This window comes from Malurus melanocephalus, unplaced genomic scaffold, assembly GCF_030028575.1.
Source record: "Malurus melanocephalus ecotype Western Australia unplaced genomic scaffold, MMel_1.1 scaffold_7, whole genome shotgun sequence".
NCBI classification, from domain to species: Eukaryota; Metazoa; Chordata; class Aves; order Passeriformes; family Maluridae; genus Malurus; species Malurus melanocephalus.
The window spans coordinates 3,100,149-3,124,290 of record NW_026623239.1 but is presented as its reverse complement, the minus strand read 5'-3'; the positions used below and the strand labels follow the sequence as shown (position 1 = coordinate 3,124,290).

At 36.0% G+C, this 24,142-nt stretch overlaps 1 protein-coding gene across 1 annotated transcript in view; it reads left to right on the top strand.

Moving 5' to 3' along the window:
* The first annotated feature begins 774 nt into the window (after positions 1–774).
* The window catches only part of ALDH1A1 (aldehyde dehydrogenase 1 family member A1), a 32,203-nt gene continuing 8,835 nt past the window's right edge, over positions 775–24,142 (top strand). Inside the window, exons 1-9 of the mRNA XM_057372620.1 lie at positions 775–958; positions 8,085–8,189; positions 12,040–12,180; positions 15,178–15,307; positions 16,386–16,447; positions 18,323–18,451; positions 20,920–21,033; positions 22,664–22,766; positions 23,316–23,500. Coding sequence (XP_057228603.1) covers positions 869–958; positions 8,085–8,189; positions 12,040–12,180; positions 15,178–15,307; positions 16,386–16,447; positions 18,323–18,451; positions 20,920–21,033; positions 22,664–22,766; positions 23,316–23,500 — 1,059 coding nt within the window. The 5' untranslated portion in view covers positions 775–868. The remainder of the gene's footprint in view (positions 959–8,084; positions 8,190–12,039; positions 12,181–15,177; positions 15,308–16,385; positions 16,448–18,322; positions 18,452–20,919; positions 21,034–22,663; positions 22,767–23,315; positions 23,501–24,142) is intronic.

The window sequence follows — 24,142 nt, the reverse complement described above, 5'->3', positions numbered from 1 at the left end:
TTTATTGAATAATCAGAACAGGAAAGTGGGTGCCACCCAGCATAGAAAACTCTTACCTACTGAACAATTTGTCTTGGACTCAGATATTCCAAAGGGCACTGTGATAAAAACGTTGTCCCTAAATTTGTGGTGCTATCTGGAAGAAATAATCAACAAGCTTTTGCATAGTTGTACCAAGAGAGAACTTTTTTCTGGACTGGTTTTTTTTTTTTTTTTTCTACTTTCACTTTTCTTGAAAAGCATGTGAAAGCTTTTCTATAACCTTTCGTTTTCCCTTACCTCTGTGATCTGCAAAACAGACCTTAATTACAGTACTTCTAATGTACTCTGGACAAATTAAAATGTAACCTGAGGTGGCTTGTGTTTTAATTAATGCTTTCTAGCTCTGGTAATTATTCTCACCAGCCTTCCAGTAAGAAGCATTTCATTTGCTTTCAGAGCTGACAAGTCTGTCTTTACCTTCAGACCTGCCTTCAAGTACATGAAGAACTTCCCTTAGAATCTGGACACCTGTCTGCTGAGAGAAAGCAATTTTACAGGTAAGATGAGGAGGCCTTTAACTCTTTTCCCCAGTAAGGAATTCGTGGTGTCTGCCTAGGCAGATCCTTCCAGCAGCATTTGCTTCATCGAGGCCTCAGCTCACAGAAAAGGCTGTTGCTTTTGGTCATAAAAATAAGTAGTGTCATTTTCTCTTTGCAACGGGTTCTTTCATCCAATCATATTCCTGTATGCAAATATACCATGGCTGGTTCAGATAAAAAAGTACAAATAAAGCCAAGAGCTCAGTCAGGGCAAAAATCACTGTATTCCCTTTATACCTTATTTCACCTGTATTTCAGGAACGTCCTCCAACTTCTCAACTGAAAACATGAAGAAGCAAGGCTCAGACAGCAATGCTGCTCCAGCTATGCCAGCACTCCCAGAGCCATTAAAAGATCTGAAAATTAAGTACACCAAGGTTAGTAGCATTTGCTTTTCCTATTCTTTCTAGTGCATTTACTTCAGACAGTAGGATGTGCTCATTTTAACCTTATATGAACTATGGAAAATGCTGTAAATCAGTGCCTAAAACGTTTATTTGGCCGAATTCTGATTTTATACATATTAGCAAGTGATGTTCATTGATCCTTTTAACCCAAGTTAAAGAACCTACAAGTGCAAGCATGATAGAATGATTCCATATTTCACTTGGTTTGGGTGTTGTTTTTCTCAACAAATTGTTGTTTTGAAAAAACAATTCAGCAGTGATAAGTTATACCCAAAAGTATAAATGGAGCAAAGAAGGAAAGGCTTCCATTATTTTTCAGAGCAGTGACAACAAATTGAAATATTAGCATATTACATGGTGTTATAATCAGATTCCAATAATTATACCAGATAAGCTTATGTGGAATGGGATGTACAAAAATGAAACTCAAGTTAAATTAATTCTTGTTGCATATTTGCATTAGATATAAAAAATCTGTGTTTTGAATTTGTTTTTCAGCTAAACAAATAGCTACCAATAAACTAGATATAGCCTACCAACACGAACTCTGCAATATTACCATCAACTTTTTGAAACAGATAATTCTTCCCATATAGAGTTAGAAATATACAGATAAGGAAGGTCTGAATCCAGACTTATATTTCCAGGTTTAAAAGATTCTTTGCTAGTTTTACATCATAATATGATATTGTAGTACACAGGTATCTGCTAGAACTTAAACAAATCATTAGCAGAAACTTTGGTGTCTGAAACATTCAGGTAGAACTACTCACCCGAAAGGACCTCTTATCTTTGGAAATTCTTGGTTACTGCTCTTTTCTTTTATTCTTGATACCAATGCAAGGGAAATAACTTCATTTTCTAGAATCACTGTTTATTTTCTTTTCCAAAAGCAAGGTATTCAGCAATCACCTAAATTACTCCTTTTTAATCCCATTCTATTCTTTTTTCTTTTTTTTTTTTTTTTTTTTTTTTTTTTTTTTNAATGAAAAAGCTTAACCCTGTTCCAGTACATGTCTTCCTTGAATAAATCACACAGGATCTTTGTAAATATTTAACAGGAAAGATATGTGTTTCTGCCATGTGATAGCCTGCCRCTGCTCTTCATGTCTCAAAAAACAAAATTATTTTAGTTTTTCAAAGGAAAACAGCTAATATGAGAAAAACACTAACTGTTGTAACTTAATATGCAAGACAAAAAATCCTGTAAATATTTCCATCTTCTAAAATATTTTATTAGTAAAAAACTATTCTGTTAGTACGAAAAACAACCACAAGACAGCCAGCATGTTTAAAAAGTCTAATTTGTAATGTGCAGTGACAGTGTCACATAGCAAAAGTTTCTTTTGCCTTGACAACAGATACCGTTTCCTTGAAAGCTGCCTATAAAMTGAAACTGTGCAGAAATGCAACCAATTGTTTGCAAAACCCAGCACACCCCTGTGGAGGAGTGATTTTTGCAATGTTTTCATCCTCTCTGCAAATATCCCAGACTGTCTGAAAGCTGCGGCAGCTTACTGAGGGACAGAGAGTTGGGATAATAGAAGTGTCAGCCCATAAGCAGCACCCATCCCACAATTGAATAAAGCCTTTGCACTCTGGTTTCTTACCCATCCCATTCTTCTCCTGTCCCACACAAGTTAGAACATGRGGTGAAGGACCCAGGTAAGGGAAGACCTAATTGCTGCTGGTGTATTCWCCTCTCTGTCTACGGCACCTAGCACCAGATCATTCACCTTCCTAAACTCCAATTTCTCTTTTTCTACTATGGTGTAGCACCAACAGCCATCACAAAAGGATCAGAAGAGAGGTCTGCCTGAAATATTTCCAGGACTCTCTCTGCTTAACAGTGTCTCTGTTTTTTTCTGAGTGGGATCACTTGAGGTTTCTCACAGAGTTCATTTAACTAAACTATCCATAGATTGGTATAACTAAATTTTCAAGTAAGCATATAGTATAACACTAAAGAATCTTCATTAAATTTCACCTTCAACCATCAAATCAAATGTATTTTAAATACTGAAATTGGCCTGGATTTTGAACCATAAATTGATCCTGAATTGGTTTTATACATGAATCTCCTTTAAAGATATTTCCATGAACTCAGTGAGTTTTGGTAGCTAGCTAAAAATGTGCTAGTAAATATTTTACTTAGTCAACACTGAGGAATTAGACAATGATTGCTTGACAAATGCTTTCTGTCATGATGCTTTCACATACACTAAGCCCTGTGGTACTCCTTTAATCAGAGAAACTCAGATTAGTTAATTATTAGGTTGTAGAATTACACGAGGGGGAGAAAAAGGCTGAACTAAGCTGCATGTGGATTATCAGAAAGTGAGAAAGGGTAAGACACCCTGAGTAAAGAAAAATTATGGCTGAGCATTAATGTGTTGCCGTCACTAGCATTGAAAACAAAGGTGAGGCATAAAAGCACAAAAATGTAGTTGGAATAGCTGGGTAAAGGTRATCAGCCAGAAAGGTACTATAGAAACTTACTCTTTTTGAGACCAGCTCTTAGTGGACACTGACAAATCAAAAAATTTACATAACCATTGTATGTTCTCTGATTGTTAGTTCATTACATCAGTAAAATATAATTCCTGCAKGAATAATAGCTTATAATTCCAAGGCAGGAAAAAAATTATATGAAATATTAGCCATACCTAAACTTCTTGTAAGGAAAAACCTGAGGGGGAGAAAAGAAAGAGATTTCACAACAGTATCTATATTGAAATATTTGTTTAAAGTTAACGTTTTCATTCTTTAGCAGTTCCATATGTCACATATTTTAATTGTATTGCTCAACGAATACAGTGAGGTTCCATGACATATTCTGAGACCAGTAAATTGGAATTTATGGCACTTGAAATGAGCCTCCTCTGGGAACACAAAACTTTAAGGTTTAGGCGCATCTGTCAAATTTGCTGCCAAGTATATTTGTGGTGAATTGCTATCCTCAAGAATGCCTGAATGGCCATCACAATCTAAATAAGCAGGTGTGAACAGGTGCCAGCATTTATTCAGCACCTCACACCAGGGATGCTGAATTGCCTCCAGCACACATCCAGCCTCAGCCCCRGTGTCTCTTCATTGGAGAGGTGCCTGGCCTGGAAAAACGCGCTGCTTGTGTAATCCCCTGCTTCAGTGTCCACACAAGCAAGCTTGTGAGCAGCCAGATGAGCAAGAGTTCAAATCTAGTGATCACTTCTCTGTCTGTGAAAGAGGCAACTGGGCTCATTTGGTGAGTACTGTCAAAGACTCCATTATGGCCAGGGGCAGATGTATTCTGGGTAGAGATTTTACTTTTTCTTGCACTCTGTTTGGAAGAGTGCAAGTTTGGAAGAGTTTTTGTTGTCTAAACAGAAGACAGCTTAGACCTTTAAATCCATGTTTCTTAATAGTTAAGTTCAGGAAGGTCCACATTTTAGTTAGTTCCATTCTGTTTCTTGACTTCATCTCTGTATAAGTCAATAATAGTGAATTACATAAAAACTCTTCCCCAACAAACAGTAAGTTTATAGACAGATGCTGAATATGGGATCTTTGCCACAGCAGAAATATCCTTTCTAAACTCGACTTTTAAGTCATTTTGCAGAAGCACTAAAGCCTGAAACCCTGTAGAGACTGCACAGTATTAAACCCACAAAAAGGCGGTTCTTATCTGGAGAAAGATTAAGCAAAAATTTATGTTTCATTAGGTGATGACACCTAATGTAAAGACCCTAAAATTTATTTCCACAGAGCTATGAAAAGAGCTGTCCATCTGAGTCAAAGCTGTACAGAGTCAAATGCTTTCTTCCCTCAAGCAGCATAGACACAAATATGGCAATTCCCATCTAGCAGATACTTCAAAATGAATTCCCAGTCCTTTCTAAATGTTTCTAACTCCAGAACTGTAGGAAAAGAAACCACTGGGATGACAGAAAAAAAGGGCAAAGTTCAGGTCTTGTCTCTCCATTATCTGCTCAGAACATTTGAGTGATGAAATCAACTGTGTAAACATGGACAGGAATACGTAGTCTTGTAGGTGACTCCAACAGCAAATGGTAGACAGTGTTAGATCATTTGAGCTGAAATCAATCATTTCAGAGAAGGAAGATTTTATTGCACTATGATGTTGAGGAATAAAGACCATCAGATGGTTTTGACTGCCTGTTGCCTCAACTTTATTTAAAATAGCTCTAACAATGTATAGTCTCATCTACTGGAAATCTGTATTTTCATTTCTACTGCAAAGAAAACTGAATACTCATTAATTTTGGATTGTTGAAATAGAAAATAAAAATCTTCTCTCCTAAAATTCCAGTGAAGTAATCCTTACAAAATGCCAGTAGCACTATTTCCAGATCTTTGCAAAATAAATTTGTAGCCCTAAACCTCATGGGCCACAGTCAGTCACTGCAGGCAGCCTGCTCCACAGCCCTTGCCATGGAGGGGTAGATGCTCCGCATTTGTGTGTGATGAACTGTCAATGGAGTTCTGACTGACTGACAAAACACTGTAACCCATGGCAAGACAATCCCAAGCGTTGTTTTTCTCAGCAGGTCAAGGTTGTTGCTAGTGCCTGCTGTTCGCTGGCACTTCAGCGTTGCCCGGATTTAGAGACCCACATCGTGTTTGTAGCAAATACTCCACAGCATTTCACGACCACGACTACATGCACATTAATGAGTACAGCTGCCTGAAATGTATTAATAATACAGCTTACATGAACAGTTTTGACTCTTTCCTTTTCCTTCCTGTCTTTCATGCCTCAATTTGCAAGGCTGCTATCTAGCTTATGAAAGACATCTGGCTAGTTTGATTTATACAGCCCTGATACAACGTTGTATATATATTTAATAATGAAGTTATGTTTTAAACAGGAATGGTATTAGAAACATTAATAAGAAATATATTCTAAACTATTATAATGGGTGATATTGATTGGTGCAATAAATGTAGTATTTAAACAAGCACTTTAAATATTTCCAAAAATGGTATGTTTTTCTATTATTCCTTTCTCAGTCAGATATGAATTTGGCAAACTGTAACATCATAGCAGTGTTATGTTAATATTTACCTTTTACTTTGTCTCTTTTCTTGGCAATGGCTTTTTTCATGTTAACCATTTAACTGCTGTCTGTCCTTTCACCACAGCTGGAATTTGGTGTGGATATTCTTATAACCACTTTCAGCTTCATCTCCTATCTGAAATTTCCATGGACTTAGATATTTATTTCACAGACAGTGTTTGTTAAATCAGGAGATTGTTGGTCAGTTCTGATGGTAAGAGGTGGCCATGACACACTGTAGAATGTGCCACGTAAAGAAAAACAGAAACATGCAGGACTATATTAATATAATACAGGAATATATAAATATATTAATGGATGGTTGCATATCCATTTTGAGATAATAATTTTATCAATCTTAATAGTTATTCATAAACTATTCACTAATTATTAACAACTACTTAACCAGTCTTAATACTATGCAGAAAATCTATTTCCTGAAATCTGCCACACCTTCACAATATATGTGGTTGTGGAAGGATTTAGTCCTCAGTTTTGTGTGATAAAAAAAATTTATCCTGCAGTTCTGGGGTCTTGACATTGTCTTGCCCTGAGTCAGAAATCATCTACTTAGCCTCCCTGAAATGTTTTTTAGTTCAGCGTTCCTGCTACTCTAAGCAGCCACACTTGGTTCTTTGTGCTAATGGGGAGGAAACAGGAATCACATCTTTCCTGCTAGCTCATTTCACAGCCAGACTCACTGTGACTAACAGTGGGATAAGTTGTCTTGATCCTGCAAGTAGCACAATTTGAGCTCAAAACRCCTGATACCATAGGTCAGAGCCTGCCATGGCCTCAGTGGTATGACCAAGATCCCACAGGCATGCCTGCAGTGCAGTGGCACTGGAGGACACTGAGGGAGGGCACCAGCCCGCCAGCATCAGGAAGGTGGGCTCAGGCCCTGGRAGGACATTTCAGCACTGACCTGAGCCCAGAGGTCACACAGAGGGCCAGGCACAGAAGTATATGTACTGTTATCGTTGTCCACTTTAAGAAGCAGTCTACACTTCTCACCACCTTACCCTCCACTTTTCAACACCTGTGCGTTTATCAGATCTTTCCAACATCTCCTTCCTATTTCAAGGTTAAACTACAGTTAAAAAAAATTAAATCACTGTGACAATTTTACCAACAGTGCCTCAGAGATGACAGGCTCTAGAGTAGTGCAGATCTTGTGCATTCACTGGTAAGACCCAGGCTCTGTTTTGCAGCTGTGAACAGGGTTAAGTACCTGAGATTCCACCCAGAGCTCCTTAGGCGTGTGCTAAGCACACAAAACTATCTGGGTGCAATGTGCTCTAGTACTTACCTGAGCAGGGAAATTGGACCATATGACCCTGCTGTGATCCCTACATGTTCTGTCGCTCTGTGATTCATTCAGTTCACTATGGCAGGGTGTTTTTCAGTCTTGACTTCAATTTCAAAAAACCATGTTATTGGATTTGTTTGGTTGGTTTGGTTTTGGTTGAGATTTTCTCTTTTGGCGGGAGAGAATGAAGAGAAATTAAAGCAAAGCTAAATAGCCGTGGTCTCCAAGATACTTCTAATTTAATATATTATACTTTCTCAGCCCGAGGATTGGGTTTACTTCTGTCAGGTTGTGTAACTGAAAGGCCTTTCATCTTTACCAACCTTTACCAAAGGCCCAACATCTTTACCTATACCAACTACTATAGGTAGTTTTCCATAGGTTATTTAAGGCTTTAACTCCTTTGTACTTCACAGAGGGGAAGGAATCCTTTGTAAAAACATATTTTCTATGACATGAAACAAAGTAGAAATACAATGGAGAGAAAGTTTGTGTCTCCAAAGGAAGTCAATTTCAAAAAGCAGATTGTGGTTTAGCGCATATGTGATTACTCATCTCTTCAGAATTACTTAGAAATAGCTACTCAGTTTTAACTCAATCATCAATCAATCTGGCAGCTCTCAACTATGAAAGATAGGTTTATTCACTAAAACATACAACATTATTCACTAAAACAGACAACAGCTATATTTGTGTTACTAATATTGTTAAACTCTTTCTTCCCCTGCAGATATTTATAAACAATGAATGGCATGATTCAGTCAGTGGTAAAAAATTTGCAGTCTTCAACCCTGCAACTGAAGAGAAAATCTGTGAAGTTGAAGAAGGTGACAAGGTAAGGTTTTCTTACTTGTCCTTAACTGTAATTTTAATTTTAATTCCACTTAAGAGCAGGAAGAAAAGCAGCCATTTCCATGATGTAAAACATCACCTCAGAGCTGYACCTCCTTCATCCTGTATACCTTCTTCCACAAATATTCTTAATTTCTAATTCTTAGCTCATTTGTCTAAGCCATAGTATTTTTTTCATAGACACTGAAAAAAATGCTTTACCTTAGGCTCATATGAGAAAAGTTCTGAAGAAATATTTTTTGCTGACTTGTTTTACCAATGTTATTGATTCTTTTTGTAATCTGTGATTAGTGACATCAAAAAATTTAGTTGGGGTTTTACATTATTTTGGCTGGCTCTAACATACTAATTAAATACTAATTCATTAAATACTAATATAATCTTGCTTATAATACATTCTTATAAGGCTCTAACTTATACATTATACAATATAAAGAGGACAAATAATTATAATTTTCCACAGGCTTTATGAAGATGCTCACTAYGATCAGGATTTTTAGCTATGAACATGTCTTCACAGTACTGACACCTTCAAATATTTTGTTTTGTGAAAAAATATATTGGAATAGAGTCCTAAAAGAGACTATGAAGCTGAAGGTGGCCTATCAAATRGTCATTAATTCCTTCCATCATGTTGAATTGATGAATTTAAGCAGAGTACTAAATATCTCATTGGAAACTGTAAAGAAACATTTCATTTTTATATTTATGAGATCCTGTAGTGGAAAGTTACAGACAGATGTTATRTAATCAAAGATCCTGTTATTTTTATTATATTACGTGTTTTTCTTACAAACARCATTGCTTAATGCTATCATATAGTTTAAATATATGTAAGGAGTTAGTTTTTATTAAATAGGACAGGCAATGTGCTTAACAGCATTAAAAGTGCTGACCAAAGAAAGGGGCTTTTTTTTATTATTCCTTAAAAAGTAAATACAAGAAGTGAAGGTTTCCAGTTCACAAGATGATCGTAACTGGAAATACAAATAATTTTATAATTACTGGTTTGGTTCTTGCATAAATTTATTTAATTTTCTATACTTCCCCTTCAAAGTCAATCTTGCATCCAAAAGTGATTTATTAATTTTAGTAAAAAAATATGCATATCTAGGATGCTTTATAAAACAAGTATTTTTAAGTTTATTCTCAAAATATTGATTAAACCTCTTTTTATCCAGTAGAGCTAATATAAAACTTGTACCGAAAAATTATTGCCAATATAATAAGCACATGCTTTTTCAGAATTTTGCCTTTTACTGTACAGAAATTCACACTGAAATAAAATTCTCTTTTGAGAAATACATTCAGAATCATCTTCTCATTAAATCTTGGTTATTCTGGTCTGTAATTTCATCAGGAATATCCAAATAATCTTTGTCTATAATGTTGTCTAGCACAAGAGCAATAGTGACTGCAAGTTACCAGAAAGGTCRTAATGAAGATATTTTAGACATTTTCTTAGAAAAACATGGCTGAGGAAGTCTGGCTTTTAATTATTTTATGTATCTAACTCAGAGTTTTTCAAAAGTTTTTCTTTTCTTTAGTACCAGCTACCTATACATGGTGCTGAGACACTGATATTTGATCATCCTCAAATTAAATTACTTGTAACCTGCAACTGTTCAGTTGCCATTCAAAATTTTTGTAGCTTTCTTTCCTTACAAACACTCTAACAGCTCATTAAATAAAGAGATAACACTATTCAACACATAGGTTTACTTTCTCTTCAATAATTTTGCAAACTAATGTGCAATGACAACTGCTATTAACTAAATTGCCTACTGAATTGTACAGATCTAGTAAATTACACAGCCATTATGAACCTAATATGCAAGAGGCTAGACTTCAGATAATGAGCCATGAGATTTTAGGAATTTAATTTGTGCATACAATAGGGTCGACAAAGGGCTGTCCACTGCCTTGCAGTGGTATTTTAAAATACAAGAGGAGATAACAAAGCACAGACATACATGTGGGTGGGAACTGTTTTCTTCCAGTTTGATGGCTCTTTCAAGCTACATTCCTAATTCCTAAAGGCTCCGAGTAATAATGAAGCAGCTCACTACATGGTCAGCACACTTAAAGTAAATCTACTTTGAAAAGAAGTTTAAACTGGATCAGGAAGCAGTCTTTATACTCATAGTGTGGATTTKCATAATGAAATTAAATTTCATACAGTTGAGGAGCACTCTCTTTTTATTGCTTTTCATTCACAGCCTTATTTTACTCTTGCATAATTTTCCTCAGTTTTGATTATTTCTGCACTTCTAGTAGGAAGAACACTGGGCAATGTAGTTTTAGTTTACATCATTCATATTAGTATGACTCTGTTTTCCTCTTGTTCTTTTCCAGTTAAGGCCAAGCCACAGCCTTCAAGTCCTATTGCAAAAATATAGAAAATTTATGAAAGGGCTCACTGATAGTAGTGAGGTGCTTGGCAACCTAYTGACAGATTCTGAAAAATGCAATTCTACTTAATTTGGTTGATTTCAGCTGGTGTAGGTGACTGGCCAGTATTACCCTACAGTAATGTCTGTCCTATTTGTGTAGTTCCTTCCTATTTTTTCCCAAATTTCCTGGAAAAAACTTTTGGATGTTCTGTGGCCTTTGCCTAACAGGTCTGTGCTGGGCTTTCTGAGCCACTAATCCACCCCACTCACAGCTTCTTAAAATTAGTGATGGCTACYAATATCAGTTAAAGATTTAAGATCTGGTTCACATTTAAAACAATTTATTTTGGTGTTGACTTAGTTGAATCTGCTAACTTAGTCAACCTTGGTAATGATTTCCCTGAAGGAGACATTAACAAACAGTAGCACAATATACGTTGGTAAGAAATCCTTCAAACATTGCATGCAAATTTTTCTGGGGAATGTGGCATATATAGAAACCACCTTTTTTTTTTTTTTTTTTTTTTTTTTTTTTTTTTTTTTAATTGAATTTGTTTTTCATTTCTGACCAAAGAATAAACCAGCTTTTTATGACACTGTTTTCCTTGATAAATTTTACAAGAATTATGAAATATAGAAGATTGCAAAGTAAAAAAAAAAACCTTTTTTTTTCCAAAAATTGTAGTTCTTTTTTCATTAGATCTTGGAATACTCTTTGCACAGAGCAGTTTTATTGTAGATTTTCTTTCTACAGTGAAAGCCAAATGATGAGTAATAAAATATGCTCTAAAAAATGTTTATGGACTGATCATTAGCTGGTGTATGCAAAGACAACATTTAGACTTCAAAATATTTAGGCATAGCATTTTAAACCTGGTTTGTTTTCTAATTGTTAAAGTAATTTAAAATATAAATATTTCTTAAATATTTCAAAAATAAGTATATTGATTTGTCTTGCTTAATATTAAATTTGTATTTGTTTTATGAAACATTTTAAGGAACAGGTTTTACTTACCTGTTCATTACACCATAAAATACTTTCAAATTATGAGTAATTAAGCATTTAACTTACAGACTTGGACATCTCTTTTTAAATAAAAGAGATTAAATCTTATCACCAGTGTAATTGCTTGATGTATTGAGAGGGCCTAAAAATCTAAATTTTAAAAATAGAGTTCTTTTATATGTTTTGATTTTAGAAGCTTTGAGAACCCATCTGTTTCTCATACRATTTCACATTGCTGAAATAGCAGCGGAAGCATTTGAAAGAAAGCAACCCATGTATTTAACATTACGGTTACTAATTTCGATTAGRTTGGGGTTGCGTCTCTTATTTAAACTTTATGTTAATGTTATGCTAAACTTTACTCTTTTAACAGCAAAAAAGGCTGATGACAGAACTGATTATTGATTATATAAGTTTTCCCATTTTTCCCACAGGAGGATGTGGACAGGGCAGTTAAAGCAGCTAGAAAGGCTTTTGAGCTTGGGTCAACCTGGCGTACAATGGATGCTTCAGAGCGAGGRAGGCTCTTGAATAAACTAGCTGACCTGGTCGAAAGAGATCGTCTGATTCTAGCTGTGAGTATGAAATGTGAACAAAAAAAAGAGAAAAGCCCTGATTATTAAAGAAAGATACAAGCAAGTGCAACATGCCCACACTTTGGAAAGCCAGGCTGTCCCAATGCTTGGTTTTCATCTCCACAGCAAATTGTCTTCATCAAACTGGCTTGCACTCTGGTCTATAACATCCCACATATCCTACACAAAGTACCTGTTTGATCAGCTTTAAAGGGATACTTAAACTGCCGACATTCACAGCAATTTGAATTGCTGATTCTTAAGGACGCACTGGCATAGATCACATGGTTAGTGCCTGTCTAAACCAATGTCTGAACCAAGGCATAAACTCAAACCAAAGTCTGAATCAAAGCCTGAACTCAAAGCCTGGCTCAGTGTTTATGGATCATACAACTCAGAACTGGGAGAAATTTGGAATTTCATGGCTCTCTGTTTTCTYATCACTGGTCCTTCATTAACTTCACACTTTCAGAGTGATGAAACTTAACCAGAGCCAAAGGTAGCAATGGATTATTTTACAAAGGACAATAACATGAGGGTTGGAGAATGACATCCTCTCTTTACCAACTGCTGTGTACTGGTTATTTTACCACACTTAACAGAAGACACACCACTTGTAATGCCCCCACCTACAGATTGTGCACTAAGAAATGACACATAAAGTAGAAAGCCACCACCAGTTTCATACAGGTTTGCATCCCCTCCTTTTTATTTTAAACTTCACATACAATACTATCATTAAGGTGATTTTTCTGYTATTTCAAGCACATTTTGGAATTAAAATTTAGGTTTACACTAAGATGGATCCTGGTTTTCCGCCAACAGTGTAAAATATTAAAGAGGAGGAGCACTATCCTACCCAACATTCAGGATCATCACTCAGACTGAYCTAGCTACAGTTTGAAGTATTTAGGCATTAGCCACAAAGCACACTGGAGCTCATAAAATTCAAGCTTTCAAATCTGCAAAGCATCTTTTGCCAATTATATGTCCTTATGACTGTAATAGAGCTTCTCAGGAGACACCTTGGGTGGGTGGAACTTATATCCTTTAGAATGCTAGATTTGAGGTGAGAGAGACAAAATTTTAAGAGAGGTACATTTGTATTAGAAAAGTATGCCCTCTTGTCCATTAAATCATTGGATAAGCTGACATTGGTATCCTTACTGTAAAGCCTAAAACATTACAAGTGCAAATATGATGAAGATACAACCTTTTTTTCCACAAGAAGGATGAAACTTTTAATTTGTTTTTGTTSCCTTTTGCCACTTTCATAATAAGAAAGTATTTTTTTTCTCTGGGCCCCCTCCCAAGTTTCCATTTTAYTGACTTTCTGTTTCCTACACCTCAGTCACATTATTTCCCTTTTCAAAAAGAGGTATATGTGAGTGAAGTGCTTTCCAGACTTTGATGAAAATAGATTTTCTCTATTCTCAGTTAATCCTACCTGAAAAACTAGTACTATAGAGCAATACATACTCCTGTACATGAGAGATCAAAATAGATGTCCAAAGCTTGCAAAGGCATTTTCCTCTATTCATGCATTTGACCAGGATGAAAATTATTCCATTTCAGTGTTTWATCTGATGATAAGATGCTTCAGAGTCTCAGCAGTCCTGTAGATGAGAGATTGGAAGAATAAATCAAAGCAGCCTGAAAGAGCCACTGAGAATTGTGTTTCTTAGGTTTCAATTTGCTGTGATTTTGAAAGCTAGAGAATTCCTCAGTATGAGGCCAGGGAAGAGTTTTCTCCCAAGTCTAAACAGAACAAAATGGTGCCAGATATGTTACTTGAATGGCAACGGCATATCTCATTTAATTAGTTCCTTGTTGATAAAAGCATTGCTCTCTTCACTATTTGTTCTGTTCACTTCCCAAGTATGATATCTGAAATGTGTCCTAAACTTTTTGTTAACGTTTTAGTTAACTAAAACTGTGGACTTCACAGGGGATTTGTTAYTAAAAATCTGCTCTTGAAGGATCAGTCTGTAGATCCAACTTGAAAAGTTAAAGAATGTCAATCTGACTACATCTTGAAACTATAATTTTTATCTTAAAATTATAGTTTGGGCTCTTTCTRCTGAATATTGTAAAAGGATTGTTCACAAATCTGAAGGTCCTCAGTCTCTCTGTCTTGGAAAGCTTGAGAAAATATCCTTGAAGTGTCAAAAAGATGTTGATGTTATTTCAGAACTGCACATGATCTTTAACTAGATATCCCAATAGCAATGGGCATGGAAATTAATCCAAACCACACTCCTTAGATTTGGTTGGAAAGCAGCCCTATTTAGTGCTGGTGTCTCTGTAGGTGGAACAGAATTGGTCAGCTGAAAAGTTATAGACATTGAATGAATATTTACAGATTGTTAAAATTTATCTCTGCCTGTCATGGAGAGTCAGGGCTGGCTTCAAGTAAGACCAGTTATTTTACTCAGTTAATAGCTAGCCAATAAAATAGAGTCTCTTCTGCATAAGCATTTATTTTTCACAGTGAATCTTTCCCATGTGGGAGTTCTAGAAGACTCAGATCTTTCCTTTGTACATCAAACACTCAAGATCAGTTTGGGGTATTTTATTACACAATTCGAGTCTTCTTTCTGATATTTGAGGAAAATTTATTTACATCAGTTATTTTCTCAGTCTTCTACCTGATCTCTTGAACTGTGCTGGCAGAATATTTGATATAAACTAGAACTGTGTGACTGATTCAGATGGGGGAGGTGTTACCATTTTTTTTCAGTAAACCCTACCATTACAAATGTGTCGTGATCATGCTATCTTCATAGCTCAATACAAATAGACCATCATGAACATTTCTGTCTTGTAAATTGCTACACTCAGTTTTTCAAAATGTGTCCTTCAGAGAGGAATTAATCTAAAGGTTTGTTCTAAAGCCAAGATCCTCAAACAAAATGACCAAAAGCTAAATGTCAAAGTGCAAGCAAAAGAACTGTTTTCAGTATTTGATATTAACTTTTTAATTGCTGTTCTCTACAGACAATGGAAACCATTGACGGAGGGAAGCTCTTTTCCACAGCCTATCTAATGGACTTGGGTGCCTGTATCAAAACCTTACGCTACTGCGCAGGCTGGGCTGATAAAATCCATGGACGCACTGTTCCAATGGGTGAGTAGTGCTGAGATAACAAAGCTACGGAACTGACTTTTATCTAAACTGACTTTTATCTAAAAGTTGTGCAACACCAAAGATACCTCAAATGCAAAATATTTTAGAAAGTTTTAAAGATAGGCTATTAAAAATTTATCATAGTTCTCAGTTTAGATATTTATTGTAGGTCTTCACATTTATTTCCAGTTCTGGACATTACTGACATGTATTGTTTATTAGCCAAAAAAAATTAACTTGTATGTACATCTAAGAGGTGTGGTAGGCTACTTTAGCATCACAATGTACAATCTAGGCAATACTATGATAGTAAAACCTGGGTATGTGCATATTTAGGCGAAGATTAGCACAAAGCAGTAATATTTATTTCAGTTATTGGATAAGGTATTAGGAAGAGAAAGTACTAAGAGATAGGAATGAGGAAAGAGCATTTGCTAAAATTTCATTCCATTCCCTGTCCCATTAAGCAGCTCTATGAAAACATTGTCCTTCTAGCTACCTTCTTTCAGAAAGATGAAGAAAAAAAAAGTTAATAAAGAAGGAATTAAGGAAAAGGTAATAAAGAAGGAATTAAGGAAAACTGGAGTGATAAATATTTCCAACTTCTTTGTCTCATGTAGACCTCTTTACTAGGTTTAATGGAACACATATTTATGTGAATCAAAGAGAATTTTATATTTAATGGATTTGATTTAAGCTAAGATTTAATATTAAAAAATGTCTGATATATACCTGGGATTTAAAAAGGAACTTTCTGAAAGAAGAAAAAAAGGTGATAAAAGAAAAGAAAAATGAGGAATGCTTATTGGTGTGCTGTGCATGCCGTATTGAGAAGCAGGGTTATCACTACAGAAAGTGAGTCAGAATGGAAAAAAATCAAACCTTGGAGCTATGAAGACAGTAGACATTGAATCCAGATGTACTTCATGGCTTTTTGCATAGTAAAGATTTTGAAAATATCATTTTTAAGTAAAATTGCACCCAGCTAAGTTGGGTACCCAACTTTATCATCTTTCTGATTTAACTGTTTCTCACAAATGCTCTGTCTAAATGCTTAATTTATTTCTTTTTCCCATAGATGGAAACTTCTTTACATTTACAAGACATGAGCCTATTGGTGTGTGTGGCCAGATTATTCCTGTAAGTTGGAACCATTTATGTAAAACACAAATGTTCCTTGTTACAAGGAGAAATGCTTTTGAAATTTTGCCTATGCAAGTGCTTTTGTGAAACATTATTAACCAGAAAATTTCAGGTGCTGAAAGAGACAGAGTATGCTGAGTGCTCTAATTCTGATTGATCAGTTTGCAATGACCCAGTTTGGTCAAGTCTTGTCTCCCTCCTCCCTGCATATGGAGAGAGCATAAATCTCAAAAGTCTGACTTATGAAATAATTTGAATGACAAAATTGTGTTGAATCTGAAAGAATTAGAAACAAACATGTAGGAGAGTGTGACATTTACAGGCTATAATATTCAAGCCTATAAGCAATAAGCTCTTTAAGACCTAGAATATCTGTTGTGCCCTCTATAGCACCCAAACTGCTGGATCTTTGTTTATGGCTAAGATCCATTCACCATGATGGTGGTGCAAGGTACAACACAAAAAATGCGTCCAATAAAGCTCCCATTTCACCTATCTAAATTCCCAGTTTTGAAGTTACTCATTTTAACTGAAGTTTCAAAGGGCCTACCTGAGTCTGACCTTCAAAATACTTGGGAAAGTTCTAAATTTATTTGTTAATTCTACATAGTTTTGGTGGGTGCCTGTGAAAATAGTTAAATGCACTAGGTGCTCCTAATCTATCCACCCCTTGCACATGGTAGTTACAAGCAGCCTCACCTGACCTGCTTGGCAGCTTAAAAGATTCAGAAACAGTCAACTTGTCTATTAGGTCTGCTCAGACAGGTGGGTTCTGCACGTGTTCCTGGTGTCTTCAAGCTGATCTTGAATATCTGCCATATCGTTAGAGCATCACATTGATTTGGACAACACTGGTTMAATATGTTAGACCCAGTCTCTAGGAGAGCTTGGGAAACAGACAGTTTAAATTCTCTTGTAGGCTGGACACAAAACATTTCAAGTAAAACCCTCTGTCAGGATATGTTAAAGTGCCGGAAACACTAGATGTGGCCTGGAAGTGCAAGAAGCAGTTAGTACAAACACTGACTTCTCTTATACAAYATTAAGGATTTCTGGCAGTATCTTCATTTCTTCTCTGTTGAAATATGAACCACCAAACTGGAGGTTTCTACATAAACCAAAACTGTGAGGACTATGTGTGTGTTGCAAACCATTTTTGATACCTCAACATTTCCACTTCCTTTCACTTACACAGTTCCACTTTAACAATGAATATGCAGAAAACCCTGTAATCCCTTTACTTTATGTATTTATGCTCCCCTCATTTTTGGGGCTGGGGTGAAGCTGAAAGGAGACTAGGGGAGCAAAAAAGAAGCGTTGCATGCATATTCCTCCKAGCCTTTCTGACATAATAGGTAACTCTTCACTGCCTTTTTTTTCCTGGTCAAATTATCCCTCAMACTGCAGAACCAACTTTGGAACTTTGGGATCTAGAGCAGTCAGCTGCTCTTCGGTCTGTCTGAACCGCTCACAGCAGAGAGTTGCCAGTGAAACCTCCAGGTCAGAGGGCAGGGGCAGCATTGTGTTATTTAGAAAACTGAATTGATGATGGATGTAACCATATAAGAGAGCAAAATTCCCATTGCACCTCTAATCCAACAACTGCCTGTAATGCTTTATTAAAGGAGTACGCTCATTGTCTCATGAGCTTTTAACTAAAACCTTAGATCCCCTGGACTTACATGCATACACAAGAATCACCACTCTGTATTACATGGCTTATAAGTTGTTTTTCAAATTATCTTCATTCTGAAAAGAGTTCAGCAAAAAGTTCAACCACCCAGTTGACAATTTGCACTACTATAATATAAAAAGCTGAGGCATTTTGGTGATATATTAGAAACAGGATACACTTTCTCATCTGTCTTTCAGTGGAACTTCCCATTGGTTATGTTCATCTGGAAGATTGCCCCTGCCCTTTGTTGTGGAAACACGGTGGTTGTCAAACCAGCAGAACAAACTCCACTCAGTGCCCTTTACATGGGATCCTTAATTAAAGAGGTAAGTCACCAACAACAGAGTTATTTGCACCTCTCAGAAATGAAAGATTACCCTGCAGCTGAAAAGCCAACAAAGGTAATATAAGCCAGGCTCATTGCATGACCAGTCTTGCACTGTGGGAYCTACCTTGCTGTAAACCAGTGAAGCCAAACCAGGGCGAAAACATGCATATGTTTCAGCCTAGTAAACACACACAAACCCCCACAATAGCAATTTAGTAAACTCCATTCTTTAGCAAATATCTTTGTTTTACAAAACCACAGTACCTTTCAAAGTGAAAAGCAAACAAGGAGTCAAGTGTAGAGTACTTGGAGATGGGTGGCAATGACTTTATTAGCATAATTATCACAGAAAATAACCTGTTTGTGCAACGATTTTTTTTTAGCTGAACAAAGTTTTCATCCACCTGAGTTTATTATTAACAGAGAGCTGTAAAATCAAACTGGTGACTGCTGACAAACGTGAATTCTTTTCACACAGAAACTGTGAGAAGACACTGTGTTCCTGAGCAAGGAGTGTGCCAGTTTCTTCAGAAATTTAGCATTCTCCATTGTGCCCAGTCCAGCAAACACCCAAAGAGAGCAGTAAAATAGTTTTACTTCCCAATAAAATCAACAAATATAATCTAAGATGTTTCAAAAGTTGGTGCAGATGTCAATAAYCACCAGTGCAGTAACCTTGCAGAGTTTTAATGGCAATGACTTGGCACATTTTGTTATTCTGCTCCACAACAGTGATTCAGCAGAGATACTGACTGGTTATGCATTAATATTACACAGAAACTAAATGATTACCAGGATGGAGCCAAGTCCTGCTGTTATTGCACACATAGTAAAGCTATTAGAAAATAATGGGGAGGAGGAATAGCTTTAAAAAGTATCAGAGAAACCTTCTCTATTAATTTTTAACAATAAGTATCAGAAATTGTAAAAGAATTAACTTTACAGAGAAAGTAACTCAATTCTGCTATGATCTAGTGAAATATCTATTCTGACATTCTGATTTCATGAAAGCAAAGCTTGTAAGTGGGAATGTGATCAGTATCCAAAATATCCAAAAAAACATTGGAGCCCAAATCCCTGCCAGTGATCATTTCAGTAGCTGCTTTAGACTTGTGAAAAATATCTGAAGGTCTAATTTAACTTCCTATTCTCAAATGTCCACAATTTTTATATATATATATATATATATATATATATATATATATATATATAGTCACTTTTGGTAACCTTCGCTATCCTTAATAGCACTGACAAAGCTCTCTTGCTAATATATCGAGATCTCCTAAAACAAACTTAGAAATTTAGTGCTCAAAGTGAGACTTTTCTCTACAAATTAAGCACAAAACACCGTGCTAAGCAAATGAAAGGTACCTCATTGCTTCATCAGTTTCAGGGTAAATATTTATCTGGAATATTAAATGAACATAACAAACATTGACAGACTGCATCGAAATATGACACTGTAARGAATAAAAGTTGCTTGAACAAAACATCCCCATATCCAAAATGCAGGACATGAGATTTAAGARCTCTAATTCACCACCATAAATGTACGATTTTCCAAAGAAAAATGAAATTTTTGCATGCAATTCAAAAGTCCTCTCTAGTGCTATAAAGACACTTACTAGAAGTGATAATGCAGGATATGAATCTTTTTGGTATTTTAATTCTATGTTTGCTCTGCAAGTGCTACTGAGATTGCACAGCTGCTTCATAATGAACAAAAATTCTATCTACTCTTCACACATCCTTGGAGTTTGCCTGGCAACCTGCTGGGAGAAAATAGTTCATTTTGCTGTGAATAGAACATATCTAATACAGGATTTATGGGGAAAACACGTTTGTTTTGAACCATAGGAAAAGCCTGTTTGCATAAAAATGTGAAAAATATTGAAACTGTCCATTGAAACTGTTTCAGCCAGCTTTTTCATGCATGGTAGCTGATCTGCTTCTTTTTTCTGTAAAATCTTATGTTGCCTACTCTACTTTCAACCCATATCCAGAGTTCCATCATTTTTCTTAAAGGATTTTCAGTCAGCATATCATTAATTAAATTCCATCTGGCACAGGTAATAATGTGCAGAAGGCAGCAAGCACATATGTTGATTCAAACAGCTTTAACGAAACAGATATGAAAGTAAGCAATATTTCATTTTACACCTGAGTGAGACAATCAAAAAATATTATTTGGACATGGCACTCACAAAGAACTAAAGTCATACTAAATTTCTTAAAGAAACAAACAAACAAACAAACAAATATAGTTCAATTGCCTAAAAGACAGGTGAAAGAAAGAGGGCGTAAATCATGTGAGAATGAAATTAAATYTCTTGGGGCTCCAGGGTAGGCAATAAATGTATGGCTGAGAAAGGGTGGCTGGAAAACTGAAGAGGGAAGCCTATGTGACACATGTTCTTCTAGTTATTATCCTTCCCCACATTTACAGGGCTCTTTCTTTCAATTCAGGCAGGATTTCCACCTGGAGTCGTGAACATTGTGCCGGGCTTTGGACCCACCGCTGGAGCAGCAATTTCTCACCACATGGATATAGATAAAATAGCTTTCACAGGCTCTACAGAGGTACAATAATGAATGCAAGAAAATATAAGCAGGAAATGTACTCCTCTGATTCCCAGCAATGATTTAATGTCTAACYTGTTCTATGTAATTATTTTAACTCTCTTCTTTCTTATGGCTGCTGGTTTGTTAAACAAAGTCTATTTAATGATTTGTTGGTTATTATTAACTTTAAACATATTTAAACAAAGTTTGTATTGTTGGAAAGCCCTTCAAACAAAGGCAGTCCATGAGATACGGGGGTTTCTAGTATACCAAGGCTATTTTAAGTCTTACTCATTTAAACGAAAACTTTTTCATAACATTGTTTATATCTTTTTTTAAAGAAGTTCTATTATCTTTAATAACAAAAGGATGGCAGGAAGCTACCTCAGAAATTTCATTCTTTGGTCTGCATGCACTTAGGTGAGGTGACAGTTTTTTGATATTTCTGTGATATTTAGGACCATCTGTGCATCTGTGTGGTCTTAGAAGAGTGAATATATATCTGTTTAAAAGGATGGTCACTGTTAATTCTCCCTAACAGTCTCTCTGAAGAACTGTGAGTTCTGTAATTGAAGATTTCTCATTGCAGTCTATATATAGGATTAAGGATTAGCTATATTCTTAATACAGTTCATCATATTGTCTRTCTACATGCTAAAAGGAAAAGCTGTCATCTGGTCTCTTAAATWCTTGGATGTAGTCTCGAAAGATAAATATCATTGCCTCATGTCAGGGATCAGTACACACTGAGTGCAAGAGCTATGTTTATGCTCAGAAACCTTCAGCTCTTCAGTAATGGGAAAAGAAAACAACCCAAAACCCTGACATCTGAGGAATATCCCGCAGATGTTCCCAATAGACAGTAACAGCAACAGTTCCCCRTGTCCAGTGACCCTCCAAAGGCAGATGGACCAGACAGTGTCCATAGAGTTTGGTGTCCATAGAGTTTTGGTTTCTCTTCTACCAGTGCAATTTAACAATGAGAAGTGATGGCAGGAAGGCTGACAGAGGGAGGAAGTTTGCCTGCTGGCTGCTGCACACAGGCAGTTGCAGACCACAGCCACAAGGGCTACAAGAGATTTTTCCTACATAGTTTTTTCAGGGCAATTCTTAGTGAGTAGTTGGTTTAATTACATCATCAGTAGAAAAAAGCAGGGTAGAGGCTCTACTTTGCAGTGTCCACTTCCTCATCTTCATTCATCTAAGGGAGAAATTGAAATAAGGAAGAGTATCCATGCAGGCAGTGTAGACTTTTTTCACACGTTTTTTGCATTTAAGAGTTTTCTCACTGATAAAACAGATGAATTTTAACCTCATGGGAGTAACTGATGGAGCAGAAATCTGTGGCTACTTCAGATCACAGATGCATGCAAGTAGAGTGATGATAACAGAGAAAGCACCAGGAACMTTTGGCAGTTAACATGAATGTGTACAGGGGGAAACTCCTCTAGAAAACATTTCTGTTTTACAGAACATGCCCYTGCACCCTGATGCTTTTGAGTTGTTTTATTTTAACTTATTTTTCATTTTATTACTGGGATAGTGGACAACTCTGAACTGATTTTCATTTTTGAGTACATCAGAAAAATGTTATAGAGGTCATTAGAGACTTTTTTACATGAAGCTGTCCTCTCCCCCTACCTTTTAGGTTGGCAAACTGATTAAAGAAGCAGCAGGGAAGACCAATCTGAAGAGGGTGACCTTGGAACTTGGAGGAAAAAGTCCTAACATTATATTTGCGGATGCAGACTGTTAGTAGCAATTTTATTATGTTAACTACTGCTATTACAAATCCAATGCTCATCACCTTTTCTTTGTCAGTAAATTATCTGGACCTTTTCAATGAAGGAGAAATTTTTATTGTTATCATGTTATAATTTTAACTTAGATTGCCACCAAAAACTGATAGCTCCTGAATAGAAATGGGCCTCAAACATCCTGTTCACTCTCAGTGTAATTAATGATCATACAAATGAAACATGAATGTAGAAGGAAAAGCAAATGGAAGGATCTTATACAGGTCTATTGACTTTCTAGCTGAATATTCTTCTTGGTACTCCTGACAGGGCAAATAATGTTGAATCTACATCTTCCAAAAGAACCCCTGAATGTGTGCTTAGCTAGGTGTACCATAATGCTCTTGATAATTAGGACATAAGTTAATGTTGTAAATGTGTTTTAAATGGCCATAAAAATAAAAATATTAGAAAGGGAAATTAGATGGGTGACAAAGGTTAGTAAAGAATTTATGATGTGACAGTTTAGGTTTATGATCTGACGAACTCTACATTTCTTTGCAGTGGACGCTGCTGTGGAATTTGCCCATATTGGCCTGTTCTATCACCAGGGACAGTGTTGTATTGCAGGATCTAGGATTTTTGTGGAAGAGCCTATTTATGATGAGTTTGTTCGCCGGAGCATTGAAAGAGCAAAGAAAAATACTCTTGGGGATCCTTTGAAGCCTGGTGTACAGCAAGGCCCTCAAGTGAGTGATATTATGTGTTCCTAGCAMAATTCTGTCATGACATCACAATTTAATACATTTCTAAACCTACTGTTGCAGTAGTTTCAAGGCCAAGTACAGTTTTTTTAGGGGCTTAGTCTTCAAGAAGGAAGAAATTTGATTTATTGTCATTTGTGCCAGTCTTCCTCTTTTCTAGATCTTTTTATTGTTGAAGGGGAACAATTATAAAGGATTTCAATCCTTTGAGAAAACTACAAAGCAACAGTTGTAAAAGTGCAAGTACAATCACCCATGTMATGTTAGAGCTTGCTAATTTTACATTCAAATAGGGCCACTATCAGTGACTAATTTGAAGAAATAAGATTTTTTATTTTTTCCCTTTTCCAAGGCACTATATTTTATTATCCTGCTCTCAGTTTTAGAATACCACACAATTAAAATGCAACAGGCGGGTTTTTTTCTGCTTTTGTTAAAAGACTGTGGCAACAGCTTTCCCAATGTTAAAATGTGGCATTAAAAACTATAGCTATCACAATGTTGTTAATTCAGTGGATCACTTCAGAGCATTGTTGTGATAGTTCTCACCTAGTCTTATTCCCACATCAGCTTATACTGCAGAATGTGGAATAAAGGCATGGAATAAAAGTACCAGAGTAGAAAAAA